This window comes from Zalophus californianus, chromosome 12 (genome assembly GCF_009762305.2).
Source record: "Zalophus californianus isolate mZalCal1 chromosome 12, mZalCal1.pri.v2, whole genome shotgun sequence".
NCBI classification, from domain to species: Eukaryota; Metazoa; Chordata; class Mammalia; order Carnivora; family Otariidae; genus Zalophus; species Zalophus californianus.
The window spans coordinates 65,442,165-65,468,029 of NC_045606.1; the positions used below are offsets into that span (position 1 = coordinate 65,442,165).

Consider the following 25,865-nt stretch of genomic DNA (forward strand, 5'->3'; position numbering starts at 1 on the left):
ATGAAAGGCAGACCTGCTTGCAGATGCTTGAAATTTAATGAGCTTTTTCATCCTCTGTTGAACCAGCTCTCTAGAGCTAGGCTCAAGGTATAGGCGGTTAATCTGAGAACTGGTGAATTAGACAAAAATAAATAAATATACACAAACAAACCTAAACTCACCTAGAAACTTAACTTATTTCCTAAATCCTGGCATCCCTAGCCTGTATCAGTAAGTTAGCCACCTTAATCTTTTCCTGGAGTGTAGAAGAGTCTGGAGATAATCATTTTCCTTAGTGTAGATTTAAAAATGCATATAGAAAGAAAGCATCACAGAAGGCAAAATCAGTATTACAAAAGTGGTGAGGGCATGGAGCGGGCTCACGATTATTTTGTAAGCTAACTATAGAATGGGAATTTATTTTCATATATTTATACATTTTGAAGAGAGGGAATACCATATATATCACATATATATATATATGGTATATATATTACATATACATGGTATATATGTTATACACGTGTGGAATATATATCAGACACACATGGTATATATATTGCATATGTGGTATATAATATACATATGGTATTTGGTCAGGAAAATAGAGGCCTAGATCCAGTTCAGAATCTTTTTCTGTTTTTGTTGTGTGACACAGGTTTATACAATGAAATGTTGATTACTGTGTACTTTAAAACTAGTGGTTGCAGCTATGTTTTGATTCTGAAGTGGAAATATTTACTGTTTTATATGAGAACTAGAAACTTAAAGAATTCTGTATTTCCAGATGGTGATGCATGTTAAAATAGGAACACTTTCAAAAAATTATTAGATGAGTTAATAGAAAAGAGATCTATAAGTGAGTTACAGAAGATGAGAAAGTTTCATAATGTCTATTTGATTAGATTGATGTCTATGAGGGCAATCACGGCTCCCACTTAACAGAACTTCGGGTCCTTCCAGAGTGAGAACACTGGGTCAGACCACCAGGGAAACTGGCCTCATGTAATTTACATTCCTATATCCTAAAATGTTAATTTCCCAGGAGATATATTAAAATTCATTCTTGGGGGGAGCCTGGGTGGCTCAGTCGTTAAGTGTCTGCCTTCGGCTCAGGTCACGATCCCAGGGTCCTGGGATCAAGCCCTGCATTGGGCTCCCTGCTCCGTGGGAAGCCTGCTTCTCCCTCCCACTCCCCCTGCTTGTGTTCCCTCTCTCGCTGTGTCTCCGTCAAATAAAGAAATAAAATCTTAAAAAAAAAAAAATTCATTCTTGGGTAGAAATAATATACCTTATGTTTGGGTAGCTCCTTTTTATTTTAGGACTTTTTAATTTATCTTATAGGTGTCCATGGCAGTTTGAAATGTGAACTGTTGGGGCGCCTGGGTGGCTCAGTCAGTTAAGCATCTGCCTTTGGCTCGCTTCATGATCCCAGGGTCCTGGGATCTAGCCCCGTATTGGGCTCTCCACTCATCAGCAAGTCTGCTTCTCCCTCTGCCTCTGTGATCACTTTCACTCTCAAATAAATAAATAAAATCTTCAAAAAAAAAGTGAAATGTTTTGAAAATATGAAAACATTTGTGCCAATGGCTTTGCACATGGTATTGCACATGTGCACATGGTTGCACATGGCTTGGTGTTAACCAGATAATTCCGCTGCTATTTTGGTTCCCTGCCTTTCCTAAACCTCAAGCCAGGTTCTCTTCTAACCTTGCTTATTATTGTTCATGAAAGATTGTTTTAAAAACAAAGTCTGTTTCTACCCTTAGCTGTGTCATTTTAGGCAGGTAATGTAATCGCTCTGGGCTTGGTTTTCCTTATCTAAAAATGCGGTGATAGGGCTGTGTGATCTTCAAAATCACTGAAAACATTTGTTCTCTGTGTATGCACTTTTTATTTCCTAGTGTCTTAAGACTAATAAAGTATTAGGCCTATATCTTGAGAATATTATTTGAACATCTTTTCATTTGGGTGTTCTAAACCATAAATTATATGTTTGCTTAAAAAGAAATCTCTCATATCAGATTCCTAAGTTACTGAAGGTAGAATTTTACATATTTCTTGTTGTAAGGAAAATCATTTAAAGCGAATAGAGAAGCATCATGTTTTAATAATTTTTTTAAAAGATTTTATATATTTAATTGACAGAGAGAGAGAGAGCATGAGGGGGAACGCAAGTAGGGCGAGTGGGAGAGGGAGAAGCAGGCTTCTGGCTGAGTAGGGAGCCTGATGCGGGGCTCGATCCCAGGACCCCAGGATCATGACCTGAGCTGAAGGCAGTCGCTTAACCAACTGAGCCACCCAGGCGCCCCTTAATAATTTGTTAAGTACCTACTGCTAGTTTTTCAGGCTATGAGAAATTACGGAATTTTGAACTTTTTTTGGTTGGGCGGTGTCTTTTTTAATCTAGAGAAATCTGGTACAAAACCATCACCATCCAAAAAGCACTGCTCTGACAACACCGAAGTAGAAGTTTCTGACTTGGAAAATGAAAAACCGGTTGAGTCAGCTTCAGCCAAACGCTGTCCTCCAAGTCCTCCACCTCCTCAGGCGCAGCCACAAGCACCTGCTCCCGCCAGCGATGCGGAGCCTGTCCCAGCACCGGTGCCAGGCGTGAGGCGAGGGCTCAGCTCAAGACTGCAAGCCACTGCGGGCTCCTCCGTGAAAACACGAATGCAAAAGCTGGCAGAGCAGCGGCGCCATTGGGATAATAATGATCTGACAGGTATGGATAATCTGTTTCAATAAGATTCAACTGGGTAGGTTGAAAATTTGATGTATCAGTTAACACATGAAAGATCAATGCTTCTGTTGTATCTGTCTCCTCAGTCTCCATCACTTACAAATAGTTTGTATATCAGCAGTGTATTTATCAGTTGGTTGTGTTCTCATTGAAGTAGATGCTGCTGAGGTTCTTAGACTAGCTCCCAAAAGCTTGGTCTCATAACCATAGCTCTTAGTGGAAATAAAAAAGCAATAGAGAACAAACTATACCCTTGGCATTATTAGCATTGCTGATCTTCAGCTCTGTATTCAAGAAATTCTATTTCATGGATTAACTAAATAAATTTGAGTGGCTTAGGTATGCAATGCCATTTAATAGAGGGGAGAGAAAACGTAAGCGCTTAGCACCTACAACACATGTTATGCTAAGGTGCTGGGAACCAATGAAGTGACCTGATGCTTGCCTATTGTGGGCTTATACTCAGATGGAGAGTCTAAGAGCAAATCAGCAGTCATGCAGCAGGGTTATGTGTTCTGTGATCAATTTTGTCTTCTATCTTGTTACAAAAAAGCTTTAAGATGACTTACAAAAACAACTATATTACAAAACAAGAAAAATAAGGAAATTCTAGGGTGAAGAGAAGGAAGAACAAAGAAGGGAAGGGTAAAATACAGTTGTTAAGGTCCACCTCACTTGCCAGAGTTATGAACTTGCTAGCAGCCAAGGTAAGGAAGAGAAACACCATCAGTTATATGACTATTTATAAGATTAAAGCAGAACCATGGCTGGAACTAAGACCCAAGAGAATATTCCTCCCTGGGTCCTCAAAGATGACTTTGTAGAAGGTAGTTAATGTGTAAGGTTACTCAAGGTAGGCAGGTGGCCTAGCTCCAAACTCAGTTCAGTGAACACAGTTCCAAATAGAGCCAGCATAGTACAGGTGGACAGCTCAGTGGCAACTGGGCCTTACCCAAGGAAGTGTTCCTCAAGCTTTGGCTTTCAGCCTGGCTCCTGTGTAACAAAAACATTTGGACCATTGATTAGGAATCTCAGGAGTGTGGTGGAGCCCTGGGGTGTGCTTTAATCTTTTTTTTTTTTTTTTTAAATCTCTGTATATTACTCTGATGCATAGCCAGAATTGAGACTAAGATCTGAAGAAATGGATGGACTACATAGATTTTAGGGAGTCTTTCGTAAATGTCAATTCTTTGGTCTGAAATTTTGATAAGTATTGGACAGCAGAGCATTTAAGATTACCCTTTTTGGCAGTGATGGTAATTTCAAATACTGTGTAAAGCAAATTCAATTTCAAGAGCAAATACTGTGTAAAGTGCTAAGGCATTCTAAATATCTTTTGTTCTAATATAGTATAGAATTTAGTTCTTATAAAAATCTTAGGACATACATACCACTTTTTTGTTCACGTTATAGAAGAGGAAACTGGGTTCTAAGAAGCTAAGACACCTGACCAGAATCAGCAGCTAAAATTCCAACCTCAGTTGTTTGATTCTAGGGCTCAACTCTTGCCTGCTGTGACCTACCTGATGCTCTCGGGTATGGAACAGGGTGCAGATATTCCATGTTGTCTATTATACCTAGTATCCCTATTTAACTCTTTTTCTGAAAACATTTCCAGATGATATACCCTATTATACCATGTTGTGTAGTATACCTAGTGATTTTAGTAGTAGGCAGGGCTAACTGTGCTGCTTTACGATGCCTGAGGAGGCTAATCAGTAAATGTGCCTAAATACAAGGATGTCTCATTTCTGTTTGGTAAGAAATCTCTATGGGAAGTAGAAAGAGGGTTGTGATTTAATGCATGGCCAGAAGAACAGTCAAGGCCATAAACATTCTAGGGCAGAAAGCATTGCCGCAGGGATTTTGAACATTTTGAAAGCAAATGTTAACAAATGCTTACCTCAGCCTTGAAAATAAGTCCCATTAAGGCATCATAGCCTGTCTAATATTAAGCATTGAAACTTGAAAATAAAGTGTTTGTGATGAATGATTTAGTGGATGCTCTCCAGGACTGTGGGTATAAACCAGTTAAATGAGGGATTATACTAAAATGTAACTTAACTGAAGCTTCTCTTCTGATAGAGAATAGTTAGAAGAGCTAGAGGTCTGTTAAGCCCATTCCTAAAACATGATAGTAAAACCGTTACTTGCTTAGAGGACAGGGCTTATTCTTAGGAACACGACAGAGGTATGCAAAAGGACAGGGATGGCGGTAGGCAGGGTAGCTTTTCTAGAGGAAGCAGAAGCAGTCAGCCTGAACATTGAGGGACTGCTGGCTTCAGACAGTGGAGGAGGTAGTAACAGAATGCATAAAAAGCACAGAGGTGCCGTAAACATATTGCGGACACAAAGAGTAGGTATTTTCTGGTGGAAAAGCAAGAGGTAAGTCTGGAGAAAGCAGCAGGGTCCAGAGCATGTGGAATTTAACCAGGAGGTGATGGGGAGGTACTGGGAGAGCTTAAGTAGGCAAATGTTGTAGAGACAACAGATTTGAGAATCAGAATTGAGAAGGGATTGAACAGGGCAGAGACTCGAGGAGGAGCAGGAAGACCAGCTAGAAGGTTAATGTTATAATCCGGGTGCGGAATGATGAAGGCCGGTGGGAGTGAAGAGGAGAGGCGGGGTCTGTAAGATTTAGGAGGGAGAATCTCCGGGTTAGGTGTCTGGGTGGTGGAGGAGGAGTAGGAGAAGGAGGCCATGATGAGGAGGAACATGTTTAGGGCAGTTTCAGCATCCCATCTGTTATTTGGGGTGCCTGGGGGATAGCTGAATGGAGGTGGTTGCTGGGTAGAAGGACCCCCTGGAGGATATGGCCCAAGGGCGGAACAGGTAGAGGATGATGTCACGGGTGGAAACACAAGGCCTGCTGAGTGTGTACTGGCCTTTAGTGACAGCAGCAAAAGCAACCTCAGGGCAGCGGTGTAGGCAGAGGCGGGTTCAGGTGGGTCGAGTGGTGAGAGAACGTTGTACAGGGCAAGAGGGATGGTAGCTAAAAAGGGGTGTATGTTGATGAGAGGGTGTTTGTTTTAGCTCTAAGATGAGACAGAGCTAGAGGCAGATGAGCATATTTATGTGCAAAGAAAAAAGAGGTTTTGGAGGGGTAGAATTGAGAATTCAGGCAGAAGTATAAGGCTTGGACAGTAGGAGGGATACCTCTTCCATTGACCGAATTTGTGGAGTAGAAGGTGCTGTGAATTTTGACTTCCCCCTATGTGCAGGCCTTCGTAAGTTAAGTATTACTATTCGAGATCTATCTCCACACGAAGTAACTATGGGAAAACATTTTTGTCTAACCCTGTGCTATCCAATACTGTAGACACTAGCCATATATAGCTTTTAAGATTTAAATTAATTGAAAGGAATTGAAATGACGTTTCTTAGTTGCCCTAGCCACAGTTCAAGTGCTCACGAGTCACATGTGGCTAGTGGTTACTGTCCTGGATAGCATGGCTATAGCACATGTCCATCAGTGCAGGAAGTTCTGTTGTACAGCACTGGTCTCCTGCATTTTAAAACAAAACATGCCTGTGGAATATGTAATCTTAAATTGTGCAGTGTTGTAACATCATGAATTCTAAATTAATTCTAAAATCATGACCTAAGCATTCATCATCCATTAAAAATTGGAAAAAATAGGTGTAAGAAGTTTGTGCGTTTTTTTTTTTCTAATTTGGATCAAGTATCATCTGTTTTGAAAAGATATTGTCAAATTTAAGCAGCTTGGTAGTTTCATGCATTCGAGGGCTTTTTTATCAGTTTTTAAACCAACCAACTTCTTTTAAAAGTTCTGATTGGAGCCATCTTGGTATGACACATATGCATAACTCTTGAACACAGGTTTTAACTCTTTTTCTGAAAACATTTCCAGATGATATACCCGAAAGCTCACGCATCTCACCAGGGCCGTCAGAGGAAAGGGCTACCTCCCCTCCCAAACCAGCCCTCTCAGATGCCTCGGCAACTCCAGTTGGTAGAAGGGGCCGTCTGGCCAACCTTGCTGCAACTATCTGCTCGTGGGAAGATGATGTAAATTACTCATCTGCAAAGCAAAACAGTGCACAAGAACAGCCTGGTACCACTTGTTTATCCAAGTTTTCCTCTGCAAGTGGAGCATCTGCTAGGATCAATAGCAGCAGTGTTAAGCGGGAAGCTACATGCTGTTCCCAAAGGGATGGCGAGGCCTCTCTGAATAAAGCTCCATCCTCGAGTGCTGTGGGTGTATCTTTGAATAATGCTGCAATCTCCAGCTCTGTGGTAAGCAATGCAGTGTTGGTCTTTGGAAATCTTTTTTTTTTCCTTATGAGTAATAATGTATATGTATGTGTAGTATTTTATAACCTATACGTGGTGTGTTTATATCTATTTTTTAGAAATTGGTGTCATAGAAAGTAAAAATCAGAAATTTGGTAGCCTATCCTAAGATAAATTAGTAGTTGACAAGTAAATTATACTAATTTCATACAATTCCAAGGTGTATAATAATGGAATGATGGCATCAGGGAGAGCACTGAACATCACTTTCCCTGTAGAATGCTTTATGTATGTGTATAAATATAAGATGTGGAATTTCTCTGAAAAGACATGTAATAAACTAGTAACTAAAGTTGCCTTCAAAAGGCAAATTGCTGAACAGGATTTTTAAGGGTGGTTATGATAATTTTACCATATATCCTTTTGAAATGTTTGAAAGTTTTACCTTGCACATGAATTATGTCATTAACTTTCAAAACCAATCTTAAAAAAAAAAGAAGATACTATGTTTCTGAGCATTGTTTTTAAATGTGGTGCCACGTTTTGGAATTAGATAGACCTGCATTCAATCCTAGCTCTGCCACATAATTAAAAATGTAGCTTTGGACAACTTACTTAATCTTTCAAAACCTTATTTTCCCATCTGTAAAATGGGAAAGAGGGGTTATTGGGAGGATTAAATGAGACAATGTGCATGAAACCTTTAACAAAGTGCTTGGCACATAGCATTAAATAATACGTTATAATTAGCCATCAGGTACATGATATGATTTTGTTAAATTAATATTGACTTAATTAAAATACAAAAAATATGCAATGTGGTCTCATACAGTTAAAATTTATAAAGGTGCTAGTGAGATAATCTGAAAGGAATTGTTATTTAAAATAGGGAGTGACCCTACCCCTTATATGAAATTACTCCTCAGTGTATTATACACGCTAAACTACATAATTTGAATAATAGCATTTTCTTTTTTAAGATTTTATTTATTTATTTGAGGGAGAGAGAAAGAGAGAGAGAGCACAAATGGGGGAGGAATAGAGGCAGTGGCTGAGGGAGAAGCAGACTCCCTGCTGAGCAGGGAGCCCGATGCGGGGCTCGATCCAAGGGCCCTGAGAGCATGACCTGAGCTGAAGGCAGACACTTAACTGAGCCATCAGGCGCCCCTAAATAAAAACATTTTCTAAGTTGACTTTTTATCAAACCTTTCAAATTGGTTTGATCAATTAGAGAAAAAGAAATTTTTTTTCATAAGTTTACATAAAGGCTACTAAACAAATAGAATTAAACTCGTTTTGTTAGAAGACTACCGTTAGATATCGTGAGTATTGTTATTTACCCTAAGTGTTATCATGTTTCAGAAAGCTGCTTCTTCCCCCGTGAAATCTTCTACTATATCCACTACTGATGCTAAAAATTGTGAGGGACAAAATCCTGAGCTACTTCAGAAAACTCCTGTAAGTCCCCTGAAAACAGAGGTATCGAAACCAATTGAGAAGTCAACTGTGTCCCAGACAGTTCGTCCCAAAGAAGAATTAAGTAGAGAAATTTGTCGGCAGTCTCAATCTAAAGACAAATCTGCAACATCAGGTTATGTATCTTTTAAAAAATCTAGTTAGTGCTGACTATTTTCAGGGTGTCTGTTCTCAGCACTTTAAATATCCAGTTGTGAATTGTACAGTGTTGGTTTGCCATGGCAAGTACCTGAATGTATAAGATGAGACTTCTTCAAATTTAGCTTTAATTTATTGAATGAATATTCATTAGTGGGGACTTGCCCATTTACTGGTCAGGGTACGTAACTTGTTTACATTTTAACAGTTTAAACATGGGTTTTTTCTAGAATGACCATGGTAGATACTTTCCTCTATACTTTTTGATGGAGATGGAGCATATACAACTGGAAATCACATTTTAAGGGCATAATGGAGAAACATTCTTGTAACCAAGTATGCAGAGCAATGCTTTTCAAACTTCAATATGAAGGCACCCCTAATAACAAAGGAAAGTGAATGTGTATACAAATGATTCCATTCCCAATTATAGTTGTATATGTGTATATTGTGTGTGAGTATAGACGTGTGAAAGTTCAAAATTACTCCCTGGAGTAAATTGATGCTCCTGGTAATCTGTATTCATTTTGTGGGGATTTACACCTTCTGGCATACCCTCATTGTGCTGTTGGTTGAGAAACATGGGATTAAAAAATATGGTTCAAATATACAGAGAGATAGTTCACTTTGAACTATATTCTGTTTTCAATAGAATTGCTTTTGGAAGGACTTCTAATTCAAAATTTTACCTTCTTAAAAATATAATCTCTCTGAATATTGTAATTCCTCAGAAGAGAGAAGTAGACAGAGAGATGAGAGTGGGAATCCATTAGTTATGGCCAGGAAGCCAGCAGTCAGTTTCCAGATGAGCCGAAATGAGAAATGAGCTGGAAACAATTGCAGAATCCCCACATGGGCTAGGACTAGTTACTCTCAATTTTCCAAAGACTTAACGGCATAGATAAGAAGCTTTTTTTTTTTTTTTAATTTTTATTCTTGGCTATTGGCTATGCCCAGTATATGTTATCAGGGCCTCAGAAGTATTTAATTTACATTTTTCTTTGTACTCTTAATGCATTCTAGTTTGAAATATGGTATGAAGTGACATGTGGAGTCTTCAAACTATGCCTATGGGTCAAATTGTGCCCTTTACCTGTTTTTGCAAATAAAGTTTTATTGGAACACAGCCATGCCCATTTATTTACACATTGTCTATGGCTGCTTTCATGCTTCAATGCAGAGTTGAGTAGTTATGACAGTGGTCACATGGCCTGCAAAGCCCAAAATATTTACTCTCTGGCCTTTTGTAGGAAAGTGCTGATTTCTGATAGATATAAACCTCTTTTACTATAATAGTACAGTGCTCTCATCCCATTTGTTCTACTTGAAGTGTACCTCATACTATTTCAAATGAATACTGTTTTAAGGCTTTGTAGAACCAATATATCCCTTCATAAAGTCAATAATCTGTAATTTTTCTTTTGAGAGAGAAAAAGGATTTAATCCTTGGAGTTTATATTGGACTTCCTAAAAACAAGATAAAATAAATGGGGCTGTAGAAATATAAGTAGTTGGGTTATCATGGCTAGAATACTTTGGTGATTAGGGAATACTGTTAATACACATACAGTCAATTTCCAGTCATTTAGGTTCTGCTTATTGAAGGGTTTTCTAATTTCCACTGTACCTCTCTACCTTTTAAAAATTCCTCTTCTTTCTTTAAAAGAACTAAATCCAATAAATGAATTTTAAGACATGGAATTAAATAGAGTAATATGGTAAACTTCTTTTTAAAAGCTGTTTTTATACTGTTTACTTTCCGAATGAGTAGTTTAAGTGGAATCAAAGCATTTTAGAGCCATGCTGGATTTTGGAACTTTTTCAATATAAATTATAATTGCTACTTATTCTAAATAGCCTCCAAAATATGTGTTCTTCTGTAGGGGGAGCAGGAATTAAGCCTTTCCTGGAACGCTTTGGAGAACGTTGTCAAGAACACAGCAAACAAAGTCCCGCTCGGAGCACACCCCATAGGACCCCCGTTATCACTCCAAATACAAGGGCCATCCAAGAAAGATTATTCAAGCAGAACACATCTTCATCTACTACTCATTTAGCACAACAGCTCAAGCAGGTCTGGCTTACTGCTTTTAACATTATTCATTACATGGTCTTGGCATAGAACCTAGAAATCAAATCGTGAATTCCAGTACCAGTCTTTTTGACAGAGATAAATAGCGTCTTGGTTCCCTGTATCACTTATTTCAAATTAAAACTATTGTCTTGTGTTCCATGCATATCATGAATTTTTTAATCTTAAGACTGAAGACAAGCAAAATTTAGTAATATCTGAATATTATTCTTAAACATACTATGGCTCTTGTATAAAATAGCTCTTTTGGTGGTTTTAGGAACGTGAGAAAGAACTAGCATGTCTTCGTGGCCGATTTGACAAGGGCAATTTATGGAGTGCAGAAAAAGGCGAAACCTCAAGAAGCAATCAACTAGAAACCAAACAGGTAGTGTAAACAAGAAAAATGAAAGTGAACCACATGTAGTGCTGGGGTCTAACTTGTGGTCCTGCATTGTCAAATAGTTTTTTATCCTGTTCCTATTAACTGCCATTTCCTATTCATAAACCCCTTCAATGTTCATACCGACTCTGCTTTTTCTCTTGTGATACTTTCTTTTTAACGTATTCACTGATGACCTAATTAAAAAAAAATTTTGAAACGTGTTCTCATTATTCAATTGATTTCATGTTTCTTTTAATATTCTAGTTAGTTGCCAGTTCTAAAATGTTTCTCAGAATCTACTTTTTTGATTAATGATGGTAGGCTCTCCCTAGATGCCACACTGTTAGACTATCCATAATCCTTTCAGACCATCAAATATGTCCCAGATTTCTCTTTATTCCTCTCTTACTGTCAAATTGCATTAATCAGCCTTCAACAAAGTCCCTACTTGTAAACTACTTTGTTTCATTTACATGCCTACTATGTACAAAATACTGTATTAGGATATACTTTTAAGCTAAAAATAATAGAATTATATTTAAAGTGGGTACCAGTAGAAATAGAAAAATACATTTAACCAGTATTCTCTGAGAAAGACCTATTTAATTGATTTTGGTTTTTATCAGTTCTCTTGCTTAACAAATTGTGTTTTCCAGGGTTCTGACCTAACCCTGTTTTCTTCTCATTTGCCCTGGGACATCTCTGCCGTCACAGAAATGCTAATGTGCTTGACTGTGCAGTGTTTACCTCTCTCCTGAACTCCAGGCCTGGTTGGCTGGTAGAGCTCTCTGCACTTAGCAGTAGTATATTCTCCACGTTTCCTCTGTCTTCACCTAGGGCTTCATTCTATACCTCACCATCTAAAGCAGTCTGGGAGTTCTTCCTTGCCTCCTTCCTCTTATTACTGCGTATTCCCCTAGCACACACACATGAACACATACACAGCCAATACACCTCAAGCTGCCTGTCCTCTCTGTTTTCCTCCACCGTTAACGTAATCACTTCCAGAGCTTTGTATTGAAAACCTTGCGTCTAGTCTGGCTACTCCCCTGTCCATCTTACCCACTGCTGCCAGAGAAGTATTTTTAAAAGGCAGAGATCTGTGTATTCACTTGCTTAAATTCCTTAGAAAGCTTTCCATAGCCAGCATCAGAATACTGTCTAAAGAGCTTGGCTTGCCATCTAGAATCATCCAGAATGTGGCTTCTCACCGCTCCTCCACATGTGTGCGTCAATGCGGTCATGCAGACTATTTGCAGTTTCTCAAATGGACTCATGTTTTCAGATCTCTTTGTCTTTGCCTTGCTATTTCTCTCTGCAAGGAGTATCTCCGTGGTGAGCTCCTCCTTCATTAGGAGTAGGTCAAACTTTAATCCCCTCTGGAAATCCTTGCCTGGCCCTTTTCCTTAGGGGCCCCTCTTTTTTTCACCATGTCATCCTGTTCTTTACCTCAGCTGGACTATTTATCTTCCTGTAACTGTCTCACCTTTGCTTTCCACCACTGTCTATGAGAGCCGGAGCTATCTTTATCGGTGTTCTTAGTGCTTGGCTCACAGGAGGAGCTCAATAAATTTGTCCTTGAAGGAAGGAATGAATGTGCTAATCCTTCCCATTAGCATACAGCAAGCTGTTATCTGTCATCTTAAAATGAAATCAACTCTCTGGACCCCCTCTTCCCCTCCCTTTCTTTACAATCCTTTTCATTAAGACTCTTCCAAAAGAATTATCTCTTACGCTTACATTTTTTTCCCTCCCTTCTCTCTGGATCTGTCCACTCAGGCTGTCCCCACTACCTCCTTATCAAATTCACCAGGGATCTTGAGTAATCAATTTTTAGGCATTTAACTTGACCTATTAGCAGCATTTGGCATTGTTGATTACTCTCTTCTATTTGAAGCACCTTCTTCACTAGGTTACCAGTATATCATTTCATGGCTTTTCTGCTACATCCCTGGAAATATAGGACAATAGTTCTTAATTATTTTGTGCTAAATAATTCCTGCTAAACCTTTGGAATTCCTCCCTGGATGATTGCACATTGCATGTAAAGAACATTCTGAACACAATAACAGCAGATTCAGGGGTCTGCCTCACTCAGAACTCATCTGTGGTACCCACCGAGGAAGCAAAGAGGTGGGAGGAAAAAGTAATTGAGTGTGGTGTTAACTAGATTCAAAGGAAGAAAGAACCTTTCAGAAGGAAGGGATGGTTGGTATTGTCAAGTATGTGTTGTCAGATGCGGACTGGACCGAGACCACTGGGTTTTGGAAGAAAGAGCTTGTTACTTGGCAAGAGCAGTTTTAGTGAAGTGGTGAGGGGAGAATGCAGGTAGTGGTGAGTGAGGAGCAGGGCGGGAGAGTGGAGGCAGTCCTCAGAAGTTTGGTTTTAAAAGGGAAGGGAGAAAGGAGGTGATAGCTGGAAGGGAATGAGGAAGTAAAGTATGGTTTGTGTTTATGTTTGTTTTGTTCTTTCTGAGGAGACCTAAGTCAATTTTAATGTCAAAAGAAAGAGGCTTATAGGGCACCTGGGTGGCCAAGTCAGTTAAGCATTCCACTTGATTTTGACTCAGGTCGTGACCTTGGGGTCATGGGATCCAGCCCCACGTGGGGCTCCATGTTGAGCATGGACCTGTTTGGAATTCTCTGTCTCCCTCTGTTTCTCCCTGCTTGTGCATATGCATACACTCTAAATAAATAAATAAATAAAATCTTAAAAAACAATAAAGAGTTTTATGATAGAGGGATAAGTGATGCTGATTGGTAGGTTGGGGCAAACCTTTCAAGAGGTAAGAGTGGCTTGGACGAACTCCAGAGCACTGTGCAGGGAAAGGATCAGGACAGGTCCCGGCTGTAATAAGGAAGAAGGAAAGCAATATGTTTGGGCGGCAGGTGGTTTCAGAACTATGGTCACAGAAAACTGGTAGAATTTCTTTCTGGTTACTTCTGTTTTGTTCATCCTTAGGGAAGGGAAGGTGACAGGTGTGATACACTGGAGGATGGGAGAGAGAGCTGACCCGGAAAGAGAAAGACTAAGGAGTAGTGTTGAGACTCAGGTGGGGTATGAGAGCATACATTCCTAATGGGATCAAACTCGGTTGTGAGTTTTTCCTCTAGATATGTCCAAAGAGCTTGGATATAAACATGGAGAAGGTGGGTGGTTCCAGGGATAGGGTTTGCTAGACATGAGGAGTGGAAGTACAGTTGAGGTGAGGGAGTTGAAGGTATTGGTGAGATCGTGGTTGAACTGAAGGGGTCATGAGATCTAACCTGGATGGAGGCATAAGAAAAGAGGCAGGGGTGACAGGAAGAAAAGCATCGAATGACCAGAAGTTCCCATGAGGCCAAAGAACAGGATCTGGTAGAAATTCCTGAGTAAGAAAGCTAGAGAGATTGGAGGGTTTCAGGGGAGGAGCTGACTCCAGGGAATGGCTGAATCGGAGTGGTGGTGAAGGTCTTTGGAGCTGAAGCATTTATGCAACTGAGGGCCAGGATGTTGATTAGAAGGTACTTGCGGCTGCCCATACCACCCAGATGACGGCAGGTCTTGGACTGGTGAAGTGGGGATGGCGCGAGCAGGAGGAGAGAATTACTAAGAGCGTGGAATTATTGTTAGAGACCTGGGAGGGGCTGTCCCTCCTGTTGTCAGGGTGTAGGGGAGAGAAAGGGGAGAGAACCACCTGTATACAGAAGATTGTAGGTAAGTCCTACCTTCACAGGAGAGTCAGGTCTGCAGCACAGCATTCGATAGTTTACTCTGTGTTCATGCATCAAAAGCTCCTTCTAACTTGAGAGTCAAAATAGTCTGGAACTCGTTCTGGAGTGAGAATATGTGGGTTTGTAAACTGGCCCTGCCAGTTACTGGCCAAGTGTACAAGTCAGTTAACTCCTCTGTGTCTCAGTCTTTTCATCGGTAAAATGGAAGTAATAACACCTAACTTACAGGGTTATTGGGAGGACTGGGGAGGCAATAATGTCAAGCACTTAGAAAAAGGACTGGCGCATATTAGGCTCTATTAAGCATTAGTTGCTGTTATTCTTACTCTTGTTTGATTATTTCTACTGTTGCTTTAATCATAGAGCCTTTTCAAAAACAATGAATGTTTCTCTTCCATGGCCTTGCCAATGATAAAAGACTCAGATGAGGGATTTTTTTTTTCTTTCCTTTTTTTCCCACATTCTGTTTTTGTTCTTTGTTTTCTGTGCCTTTTACCTACTGAGTAAATGTTAAGGGGAATCTTGATGTAGGAACTGTCAGTAGATTTTATAGGTGTGGGATGAGATAAGTGGCCCAGGGGAATTGTTTTCTCTGTGTGTGGCTTTCACTTTAATCGGTTTATCTAAAACTACTCTGATGGGAATTTTCCTTCTTGCCTCCTAGTCTCTTAAAGTACTTCCTGGGAATTACTGAGAATACTGAACCCGCATCGAGGGCTTCTTGTGTTCTAAACATGGCTGGGATCTTTCACATAATTATTTTGTTCTGAGGAAGCTTATATAGAATAATGACTTGTATTTGTTTCATTTAATAACACGCAAAAAGAAAAAACCTATAGTTTTGAGAAATAACATCTTCATTTGCTTTTTGTAGGAAATTCACTGTCAGAACACTCCCCTCAGAAAACATCCAGCTGTTTCAAACACTCCATCGCTTCCAGTAACAGAAAAGGTGACAGAAAATCAGACACCAGGGAAACCTTCCGACACAGAACCTACAGGTCAGCATTTTCTACTTCTGCTCCACTTACAATGTAGCTTTCCGTCTACTATAGTTTTGGAAATTGCATCGGAAAGCAGAAACACCGCTTTAATGTAAAAAGATAGATTAATTTCTTTATTGCTACTCATTCTTTCATTTCTACTGTGCAATATGCTTCTTCCTTAGTTCTCTTTCTGACTCAGAACTCATGCTCTTGATGGGAGGATAGATCACTACAGCTCCTTTTTTTTCCTGAAAAAGATCCAGTAAAATCTTTTGAATTGTAGAGTGTGCATGCTCTTTAATTTAGCTTCTCTGTAAGTGTTTCTATAAGTTGAATTCTTAAAACTAGTGTGCAGAGGTGTATATACAAAGAGATGGATTGCAGTACTATTTGTAATAGTAAAAAGGTGTAAATGACCTCAATGTCCATCAGTAGAAAACTATTTAAATAAATTGTGCTAAATCCATGTCCCCAAATATTATGTAGCTGCTTAAAAGAATAAGATAGCTTTGTATGGAATGACATTTAATATATCATAGACACTTAAACATTTTCTTTTAAATTATCGTAAAAAACACATTACTAAAATTTACCATCTTAACAATTTTTAAGTGCGCAGCTCAGTAGTGTTAAGTACGTTCACATCATTGTGGAACAGATCTCCAGAACTTATTCATCATTAGAACTGAAACTATACACATCAAACAACAACTCCCCATTTCCTCTTCTTCCTAGCCGCTGGCAACCACCATTCTACTTTCTGTTTCTATGAATTTGACTACTTTAGATAACTCATATAAGTGGAATCATATAGTATTTATCTTTCTGTAACAAGCTTTCTTTTAAGATTTATTTATTTATTTATTTATTTAATTTATTTATTCATGAGAGACAGAGAGAGAGAGAGAGAGAGAGAGAGAGAGGCAGAGGCAGAGAAGCAGAGGGAGAAGCAGGCTCCCAAAGGAGCAGGGAGCCCGATGCGGGACTCGATCTCAGGACCCTGGGATCATGACCCGAGCCGAAGGCAGACGCTTAACCATCTGAGCCACCCAGGTGCCCAAGATTTATTTATTTTAGAGAGAGAGAGCTAGAATGCAGGGAGGGAGGGGCAGAGAGAAAGGGAGAGAGAAACTTTAGCAGACTCTGCACTGAGCATGAAGCCCAACACGTGGCTTTATCCCATGACCCTGAGATCACAACCTGAGCCGAAACCAAGAGTTGGACACTTAACTGACTGCACCACCCAGGCGCCCTGTAAACATAGCATAATGTCCTCAAAGTTTATCCATGTCCTAGCATGTGACAGTAATTCCTTCCATTTTAAGGCAGAATAATACTCCATCATGTATATATATACATTTTGTTTAGCCACTCTCTGTCAGTGGACATTTTGGTTGTTTCCATCTCTTGGTTATTGTGAGTAGTGCTGCTGGGGACATGGTATGCAGATATCTCTTTGAGACCCTGCTTTCAATTCTTGGTATACACCCAGTAGTGGGGTTGCTAGATCATAAAGTGGATCTATTTTAAATATTTTGAGGAACCATTATGCTATTTTCTGTAGCAGTCACACCATTTTATAATCTCACCAAAACAGCACAGGGGTTCTAGTTTTTCCACATCCTTGCCAAAACTTGTTATTTTCTTTGTTGTTGTTTTTGTTTTTGTTTTTTGATAGTAGCCATCCTTAGGGGTATGAGGTGATAGCTCATTGTGATTTTGATTTCTGTTTCTTTTACAATTAGTGGTGTTGAGCATCTTTTCATATGCTTGTTGGCTGTTTGTATATCATCTTTCAAGAAATAGCTGTTCAAGTCCGTTGCCCGTTTTCTAATCAGGATATTTTATTTTTGTTGTTGAGTTTTAGGAGTTCTTTATATATTCCAAATATTAACCTCTTATCACATACACAGTTTACAAATATTTTCCCCCATTCTGTAGGTTGTCTTTGCAACTCTGTTGAATGTATCCTTTGATACACAAAAGTTTTTAAGTTTGATGTCATCCCATTTGTCTGTTTGTGCTTTTGTGGCCTGTGCTTTTGATGTCACACCCAAGAAATTGCCAAATCTATTGTCATGAAGCATTTCCTCCATGTTTTCTTCTAGGACCTTTATAGTTTTGAGTCTTACATTTGGGTCTTTAATCCATTGTGAGTTAATTTTTGTATATGGTGTCAGATAAGGGTCCAACTTCATTTTTTACATGTGAATATCCAGTTTTCCCAACATCATTTGTTGAAGAGACTTCCTTTCCCCACCAAATCATCTTGGCAGCCTTTTCAAAGATCCTTTGACCAAATATGTGAGGTTTTGTTTTGTGGCTCTCTATTCTATTCCATTGCTCATATGTATCTATGTTTGTGCCATACTGTGTTGACTACTGTAGCTTTGTAATATGTTCGGAAATCAGAAAATGTCAGTCTTCTAATTTTGTTCTTTTACAAAATTATTTTGGATGTTCAAGGTCCCTTGAAGCTCCGTATGAATTTTAGGATGGACTTTTCTGTTTCTCCAAAAAATGCTGTTGATAAGAATCCTTTGAATCTGTAGATTGCTTTGGGTAGTATTGACATCTTGACAATATTAAGTCTTCCAATCCATGAACATGGCATGGCTTTCCACCTATTTGTATCTTATTTAATGTCTTTCAGCAATGTTTTGTAGCTTTCAGCAATGTTTTGTAGCTTTCAGCATACAAGTCTGTCACCTCCTTGGTTAAGTTTATTCCTAAGTATTTTACTCCTTTTTTTTTTTTCCTAAGTATTTTATTCTATGAACAGAGGTAATTTTACTTCTCCTTTTAAAAATCTGGATGCTTTTTGGGGCGCCTGGGTGGCTCACTCGTTAAGCATCTGCCTTTGGCTCAGGTCATGGTCCCAGTGTCCTGGGATCAAGCCCCGCATCGGGCTCCCTGCTCAGTGGGAAGCCTGTTTCCCCCTCTCCCTTTCCCCCTGCTTGTGTTCCCTGTCTCACTGTGTCTCTCTCTGGCAAATAAATAAAATCTTAAAAAAAAAAAAATCTGGATGCTTTTTATTTCTTTTTCTTGCCTATTGCTCTGACTACAATTTCCAAAGCTATGTTGAATAGTAGTGGTGAGAGTGGCCATCCTTGTCTTGTTCCTGATCTTAGAGGAAAAGCTTTCAGTCTTTCGCTACCGGGTATTGTGTTAGCCATTTGCTTTTCCTATTATTATGTTGAGGTAGTTTCCTTCTATTGCTAGTTTGTGAAGTGTTTTTATTGACACTTTTATTTTTTTAAATTTTATTTTATTATGTTATGTTAGTCACCATACAATACATCATTAGTTTTTGATGTAGTGATCCACAATTCATTGTCTTTCACTACTGGGCTCAAATCCTGGCTCTGCCATTGGCTCTTTTTTTTCTTTAAAAAAAAAAAGTGAAAAGCAAAATGCAGAACAGCATACATAGTATGATCACCTTCTGATAAGACAAAAGGATGTACACATTTGCATACATAGTAGCAAAACTGGCAGAACAAATAATAACCTGGTAATACTGGCATCCCCTTTCTCTTTGGGGAGGAAGAGAGAAATGAGACCGTGAAGAGAAGACAGTTGTCTTGGGGGATTCTCTATACATTTCTAGATTGGAAATGTATAGTTTTATAATCAGAAAAAAAGAATAAGTTTCCTTAACTGAAAAATTTAGGTTCTTAACATATACTAATATGATTTTTCTTACAATTTTTTTTTTTAGGTTTCACTGAATGTGAAATGACGAAGTCTAGTCCTTTGAAAATCACATTGTTTTTAGAAGAGGATAAGTCTTTAAAAGTAACATCAGAACCAAAGGTTGAGCAGCAGACTGGTTGGTTTTTATACTTTATTTCCTATTAACATATTGGTAGAAGCACATACTCTTTTTTTTTAATTTCCCCAAGCTTCCAAAGTGTGTGATTTATTGATACTGTCTGGAATTTACATTCATGAGAAGTAAATTATCTAAATTTTTATGAATCCCATCTTGTTCCCAATTTGCAAAATACAAAACAACAAACACAAAACACTCACTGTTGCAAAATAGTCTTTGCAACTAGAAGGGGTGCTGACTTAACCATTAAACAAATCTGGTTTTCAGTTTGGCTTAGGCACTAGATAGCAATGTGACCTTGGGCAAGTCTCTGTCATCTCTCCAACGGAGAATGATGGCAGCCACCTCAAAGGAATGTTGTTAGGATTAATCAAGGATGCCTCCTACAGTTCCTGATACAGCAGATGATAAATGGTCCATAACCAGATCTGAGTAAAAATATAAGTTATTTAACCCAACGTTTTTCACTAGATATTCCCCTCAGTGCCTTGAATTTAAATAGCACCCTTTTCTTGAATGTGAATTTCCAGGGTATTTTCTTGCTTGCACCAGCATCTTCTTTTTTTTTTTTTTTTAGAATTCTTATTTATTTGACAGAGAGAGACACAGTGAGAGAGGGAACACAAGCAGGGGGAGTGGGAGAGGGAGAAGCAGGCTTCCCGCGGAGCAGGGAGCCCGATGTGGGGCTCGATCCCAGGACCCTGAGATCATGACCTGAGCCGAAGGCAGACGCTTAACGGCTGAGCCACCCAGGCGCCCCGCACCAGCATCTTCTTATTTCATTTCAACCATGCTGTGTGTCAGGGAGCCTGCAGTAAACAAATCTCAGCTCATCGTTTGTTACGGATGGAACTGTACACCCCCAAAATTCATATGCTGAAGCCCAAAACTCCAATGTGACTAGAATTGGAGAATAGCCTTTGTGTCTCCAGGGTCTGACTGAAGTCCTTCCATTGTGGCCCAAAGTGGATAGACTTCACGGATGCCCAAGACCATCCAGGAGAGATCTGGATCCAGGGCAGGATAGAAAAAAAATCACCCCTTCCTTCTCCTCAGCTCCTTTTCTCAAGAAGCACATATTCATATATATAGTGTCCTATATTTCAAAATGTCTTGTGATTTTGTAATATTCTCTCTCTCTCTTTTTTAACTAGGAAATACCCTAGCTTCCACAAAGAGATAGCACTTTTAACAGTTATCTTTAGGTCACAGACCCCTGTGAAAATCTGATTAAGGCTCTCACTCACTTTCACGGAGAGAGGAAATGTGCTGTCCTTCCACACTCTTTATATACTCTTAGAGGAATTAGTGGCTCTTGAAGATTATTTCGGACCCCTGACTTAAGTGATGTTAATATTCCCTATTATTCACTGCCATGTGAAAGGGAACTCCCCAACAATAGAAAACGAATTACTTGAAAGAACATTTTTTGTAAGTCTGAAGCTTTTGGCTATTATATCTTGTCGTTTGCATTCTTCCTTTAATATTCTTTCTTAAACCCAAAGCATTGAATCAGCTTTTGACAGTTCCAACTTTTATTGCTTTGCTGTTTATTTCGTAAGCACATGAACTTGAGATCTGCTCTGCTATTCCTTTAATTCTGAAAGGTCTGAGTCAAAGAATCCACCTACTGAAATCTTTTTCAGAAGTGGTACGTGAAACTGAGATGAGTGTGGATGATGATGACGATGATATCAATAGTTCAAAAGTAATTAATGACATCTTCAGTGATGTCCTGGTGGAAGGTGAGCTAGATGTGGAAAAGAGCGAAGAGGAGATGGACCACGAAGAACAGGAAGATGCACTGAATATCTCCTCAATGTCTTTACTTGCTCCATTAGCACAGACAGTTGGTGTGGTAAGTCCAGAGGTAAGGAAAGACTAAATGTTACCAGGCCTGGGACACAAACAGTTATAATGGGATCCCCTTTTGTTTTAGTTGGTACATGGGGATTTGGCCATCTGTAGCCAGGGGAGTTCTGGAACTCTGATGTCAGTTCTCTTAAAAGAGAGCTTAAAATGCTTCAGTGGTTTCCTGTGACCTTAGATAAAATCCAAACTGTGACATGGTTTAAAAGGCCAGACATGTGGGCTCAAATTCTGGCTCTGCCATTGGCTGTTTATGGCCCAAGTTATTTAACCTCTTTACCGCAGTTCCCTCACCTGTTAAACGAGGTTAAAACTAGTGCGGGTTGATGTGAATATTACATCATTAGTATATTAGTATTTAGCACCAGACAGAGAACTAACATTTATTGACAGCTGACTATTATCATTAGCTATCACCCTAAATTGAATAACTGTAACTCAGGAAATGGATTCAATTAGAAATATATATATATATATTTTAAGATTTTATTTATTTATTTGACAGAGAGAGACGAGAGAGGGAACACAAGCAGGGGGAGTGGGAGAGGGAGAAGCAGACTTCCCGCAGAGCAGGGAGTCCAGTGTGGGGTTCGATCCCAGGACCCCGAGATCATGACCTGAGCCAAAGGCAGACGCTTAATGACTCAGCCACCCAGGCGCCCCAATTAGAAGTATTTTTTAAGAGAGTTGCAAATGTAGGTTTTAGCTGTCTGAATTTTTATTCATTTACTATTTAGGAACTTATTTTAGTTGGCTTTGTTTTTATGATGAATCAGTTGACTTATTGGATGTTTATTCCTAACAATAGAGAATTTATTCCTTCCCTCAGAATTACCATTTAGAATCCATGTCATCCATAAACTCGACTAATACCTGATGTGCTTCACTGCAGAGTTTAGTTTCCTCACCTAGATTGGAATTGAAAGACACCAGTGTAAGTGATGAAAGTCCGAAGCTGGGAAAATTCCAAAGAACCCGTGTCCCTCGAGCTGAGTCAGGTGATAGCATTGGTTCTGAAGATCGTGGTCTCCTTTACAGGTAAGAATGTTTCAGAGGCGTTCACTCACTAAGGGTCATGGTTTAGATATAGCAAATTGCGTTACAATTTATAATTACGTTATTAATAGCTCACCTATAAAACTTTGGAACAACTTTTGTCAGCCTCTCTTTTACCAAATGGCATTTTCCATTCCACATGTTCAGTAAGAGAGCGCTCAATGTGTTGCTGGATTTCTAATAGAGTATACTTTATTTCCTGAAGCATTGATGCATACAGATCTCAAAGATTCAAGGAAACAGAACGTCCTTCAATAAAGCAGGTGATTGTTCGGAAGGAAGATGTTACTTCAAAGTTAGATGAGAAAAAGAATGCCTTTCCTGGTCAAGTTAATATCAAACAGAAAATGCAGGTATGTACTTCTGTGGAAAGGAGATTTGGAATGTTTTCTGTACATTCCTTAAGGACAAGGGCCCAGCCTTATTCATCTCTATATCCTGAGTGATTAGAGCATTGTCTGACACACTCAGTAAATTGCTCTTGAATTCAGTGTAACTTGAGAAAGGAAGGTCTTCTTTGTTGGAAACGCTGGAAGCTTGTTTGATATTTCTGAAATATTTAAACATGTTTGTCATAAATATCCTTAAAGTATAACTATAAATTGGGTGGTGGTGAAGTGTGAAATTTGTTTGGCTCTTACAGGTTCTTTTATGCCAAGAAAGGCATTTTTAAAAGTATAACATACATGTAATTTAAATAAAATGAATCAGATAATTTCTAAATCTTTACTACTTTGTTGAACATAGCCCCAATTATAATTTTAATAAATATGGGTAGAAAGTCTTTTCATAAGAAAGAATGTTTACAGTGTAATTATAACGGCATGTTGAATGTTTTTGGTGCATAGTATATACACTTGAACTGTGAAACAATAACATTTTGACTTTACTCTGGATATTTTGGAAATTATCCAACAGGCTTAGTAAGAACTGAAGTTTAAATAAAGTAAAAATGGGGCTCCTGGGTGGCTCAGTCATTTAAGTGTCTGCCTTTGGCTCAGGTCATAATCCCAGGGTCCTGGGATCGAGTCCCACATCGGGCTCCCTGCTCAGCGGGAAGATTGCTTCTCCCTCTCCCTCTGCCCCTGCTTATGTTCCTGTTCTCGCTATCTCTATCTCTGTCAAATAAATAAATAAAATCTTAAAAAAAAAAAGTAAAAATGGCGATTAAAAATGTGAGTTTTTCCCTCCTTTCGTTGGTTTCCCTAGGAACTCAATAATGAAATAAATTTGCAGCAGACAGTAATCTATCAAGCTAGCCAGGCTCTTAACTGTTGTGTTGATGAAGATCACGGAAAAGGGTCACTAGAAGAAGCTGAAGCGGAAAGACTTCTCCTCATTGCAAGTACGTGTGATACACTTGAAACCATTCGAAACAACTCCAACAGAATTTCAAACCAGGAAAGACTCTTTTGTCTAGGATAGTTAGAAATCTCTATTTTAAAGAAAGGGCTTTTTCTGTTTCAGTTGATCTATGTTTTTGTTTCTTATAACATTTGTTATAAGAATATAACAATTCGTTATATTTGTGAATATACTCTGCATGTAAAATAAACTGTAGTTTGCATAAAAGGTGAAAAGAATTGGAATGCATTTGAAGAAATGTAGTTGTGAAGAGTATGCCAAAAATGAATATATGAATATATTTACATATGTGTGTGTGTATTCATATACACACACTGTCTCTGCACCTAGCTATCTACATGTAGCTAAAAAAGTATGTGAGTTTTGTTGTGTATGTATAGTGATGGATGACAGGGCATGTTAGCATGGAGAGATTATACCACGCAAGAAAACTGGCAAAAAGTTCAAGCTTTAAATTATCAAGACGTTGTAAACAGATGAGTGGTCAAGATTTTACCCAACAACCTTCCACCTGCTTGTCTTTGATCTTAAGTACCTTTGCCACATCAGTGCGTTTTCTTGAATTGGTCTCCTGTAGAAACATTGGCGGTTTTCATATTTGTGATATTGCATATTTTTACATAGCTGAGAAGAGAACACTTTTGATCGAGGAGTTGAATAAGTTGAAGAATGAAGGGCCTCAGAGGAAGAATAAGACTAGTCCCATTGCCCCAAGTGAATTTGTCCCATCCAAAGGATCTGTTACTTTGTCAGAAATCCGCTTGCCTCTAAAAGCAGATTTTGTCTGTGGTACAGTTCAGAAACCAGGTATGGTGATTTTTATTTGCATCACTTCTAGATCCTATGTTAAATTATGAGCCTTATCTAGATGGGAATTATGCAAATGGGAGCAAGTAGAGCATGCAAAACGATGCACAGCTTGTATTTGGGCCTTTAGTTCCTTTAATGAAGATATATATGTAAAAATAACCAAGGGAAAATTTCATGTATGGGGTTGCTGATCCACATGGGAACAGACATAGCTCTAACTGAAAGGAAGGCAAGTTAAACATAGATTTTTGTTTGTTTGTTTTTTTAAGATTTTGTTTATTTGAGAGAGAATGAGAGAGAACACGAGCAGAGGGAGGGGCAGAGGCAGAGGGAGAAGCAGGCTCCCTGCTAAGCAGGGAGCCTGATACGGGGCTCCATCCCAGGACCCCGAGATCACGATCTGAAGGCAGATGCTTAACCAACTGAGCCACCCAGGTGCCTCTAAGCATAGTTTTGAGCATAAAATATTTTCCTAAAGATGAGATATCTTGATACAGCAGATCATTCAACTTTCATTATTTAATTTTACTGTGGAAAGTATTGGGACACTGAAGAGAATCTACTTTACTTACTCTATTCTATTTAAAATTCATCCCAAAAATCTTGAATTATTGGTTGTAGAGGTGAAGATGATCACCACAGTGAAGATGATTCTATTGAAATTATTATGGCCTTTGTCACTCTATATTGAATAAGTAAACTTTTCTAAACATATATTCTACAATAAATCATAGCAAAGTGGCAAAGGAGCATATGGCTCCAGGATCTGAAAACGGGGCAAGCTTAATAAAATCAAAGTTTCACTAAATTTTCATGAAGTTCTTTTAAGCTTCCTTTATGTTTTCATTTGCATGGACCATTCTCTTTGAGGAGGAGAGTTAAACACAGGTGAGAAGTGAATTTAAGGTACAGGGAAAATAGAGAATGGAGATGTTTAAAAGTTGGAACGTTCTTGTAGGAACAAGGTAACGTAGGTTCTGATTGTTGCTGTTTTCTAATTTTGGTGTGGTCTGGAAGAAATTTATTGGTAATAATAGGACGTACCTTGATGTGGGTATTTACTGACAGTGAAGAAACAGCCTATTTTTTTTTTTAAAGATTTTATTTATTTATTTGACAGAGACACTGAGAGAGGGAACACAAGCAGTGGGAGTGGGAGAGGGAGAAGCAGGCTTCCTGTGGGGC

The 25,865-nt window shown here is 38.9% G+C and overlaps 1 protein-coding gene across 1 annotated transcript in view; it reads left to right on the forward strand.

Moving 5' to 3' along the window:
- The window catches only part of ANLN (anillin actin binding protein), a 49,834-nt gene that overhangs the window by 6,541 nt on the left and 17,428 nt on the right, over positions 1-25,865 (forward strand). Inside the window, exons 3-14 of the mRNA XM_027573439.2 lie at positions 2,390-2,704; positions 6,594-6,979; positions 8,339-8,567; positions 10,474-10,664; positions 10,942-11,049; positions 15,634-15,760; positions 19,467-19,577; positions 21,227-21,450; positions 22,342-22,487; positions 22,711-22,858; positions 23,715-23,850; positions 24,495-24,677. Of these exons, the coding sequence (XP_027429240.1) occupies positions 2,390-2,704; positions 6,594-6,979; positions 8,339-8,567; positions 10,474-10,664; positions 10,942-11,049; positions 15,634-15,760; positions 19,467-19,577; positions 21,227-21,450; positions 22,342-22,487; positions 22,711-22,858; positions 23,715-23,850; positions 24,495-24,677 (2,304 nt within the window). The remainder of the gene's footprint in view (positions 1-2,389; positions 2,705-6,593; positions 6,980-8,338; positions 8,568-10,473; positions 10,665-10,941; positions 11,050-15,633; positions 15,761-19,466; positions 19,578-21,226; positions 21,451-22,341; positions 22,488-22,710; positions 22,859-23,714; positions 23,851-24,494; positions 24,678-25,865) is intronic.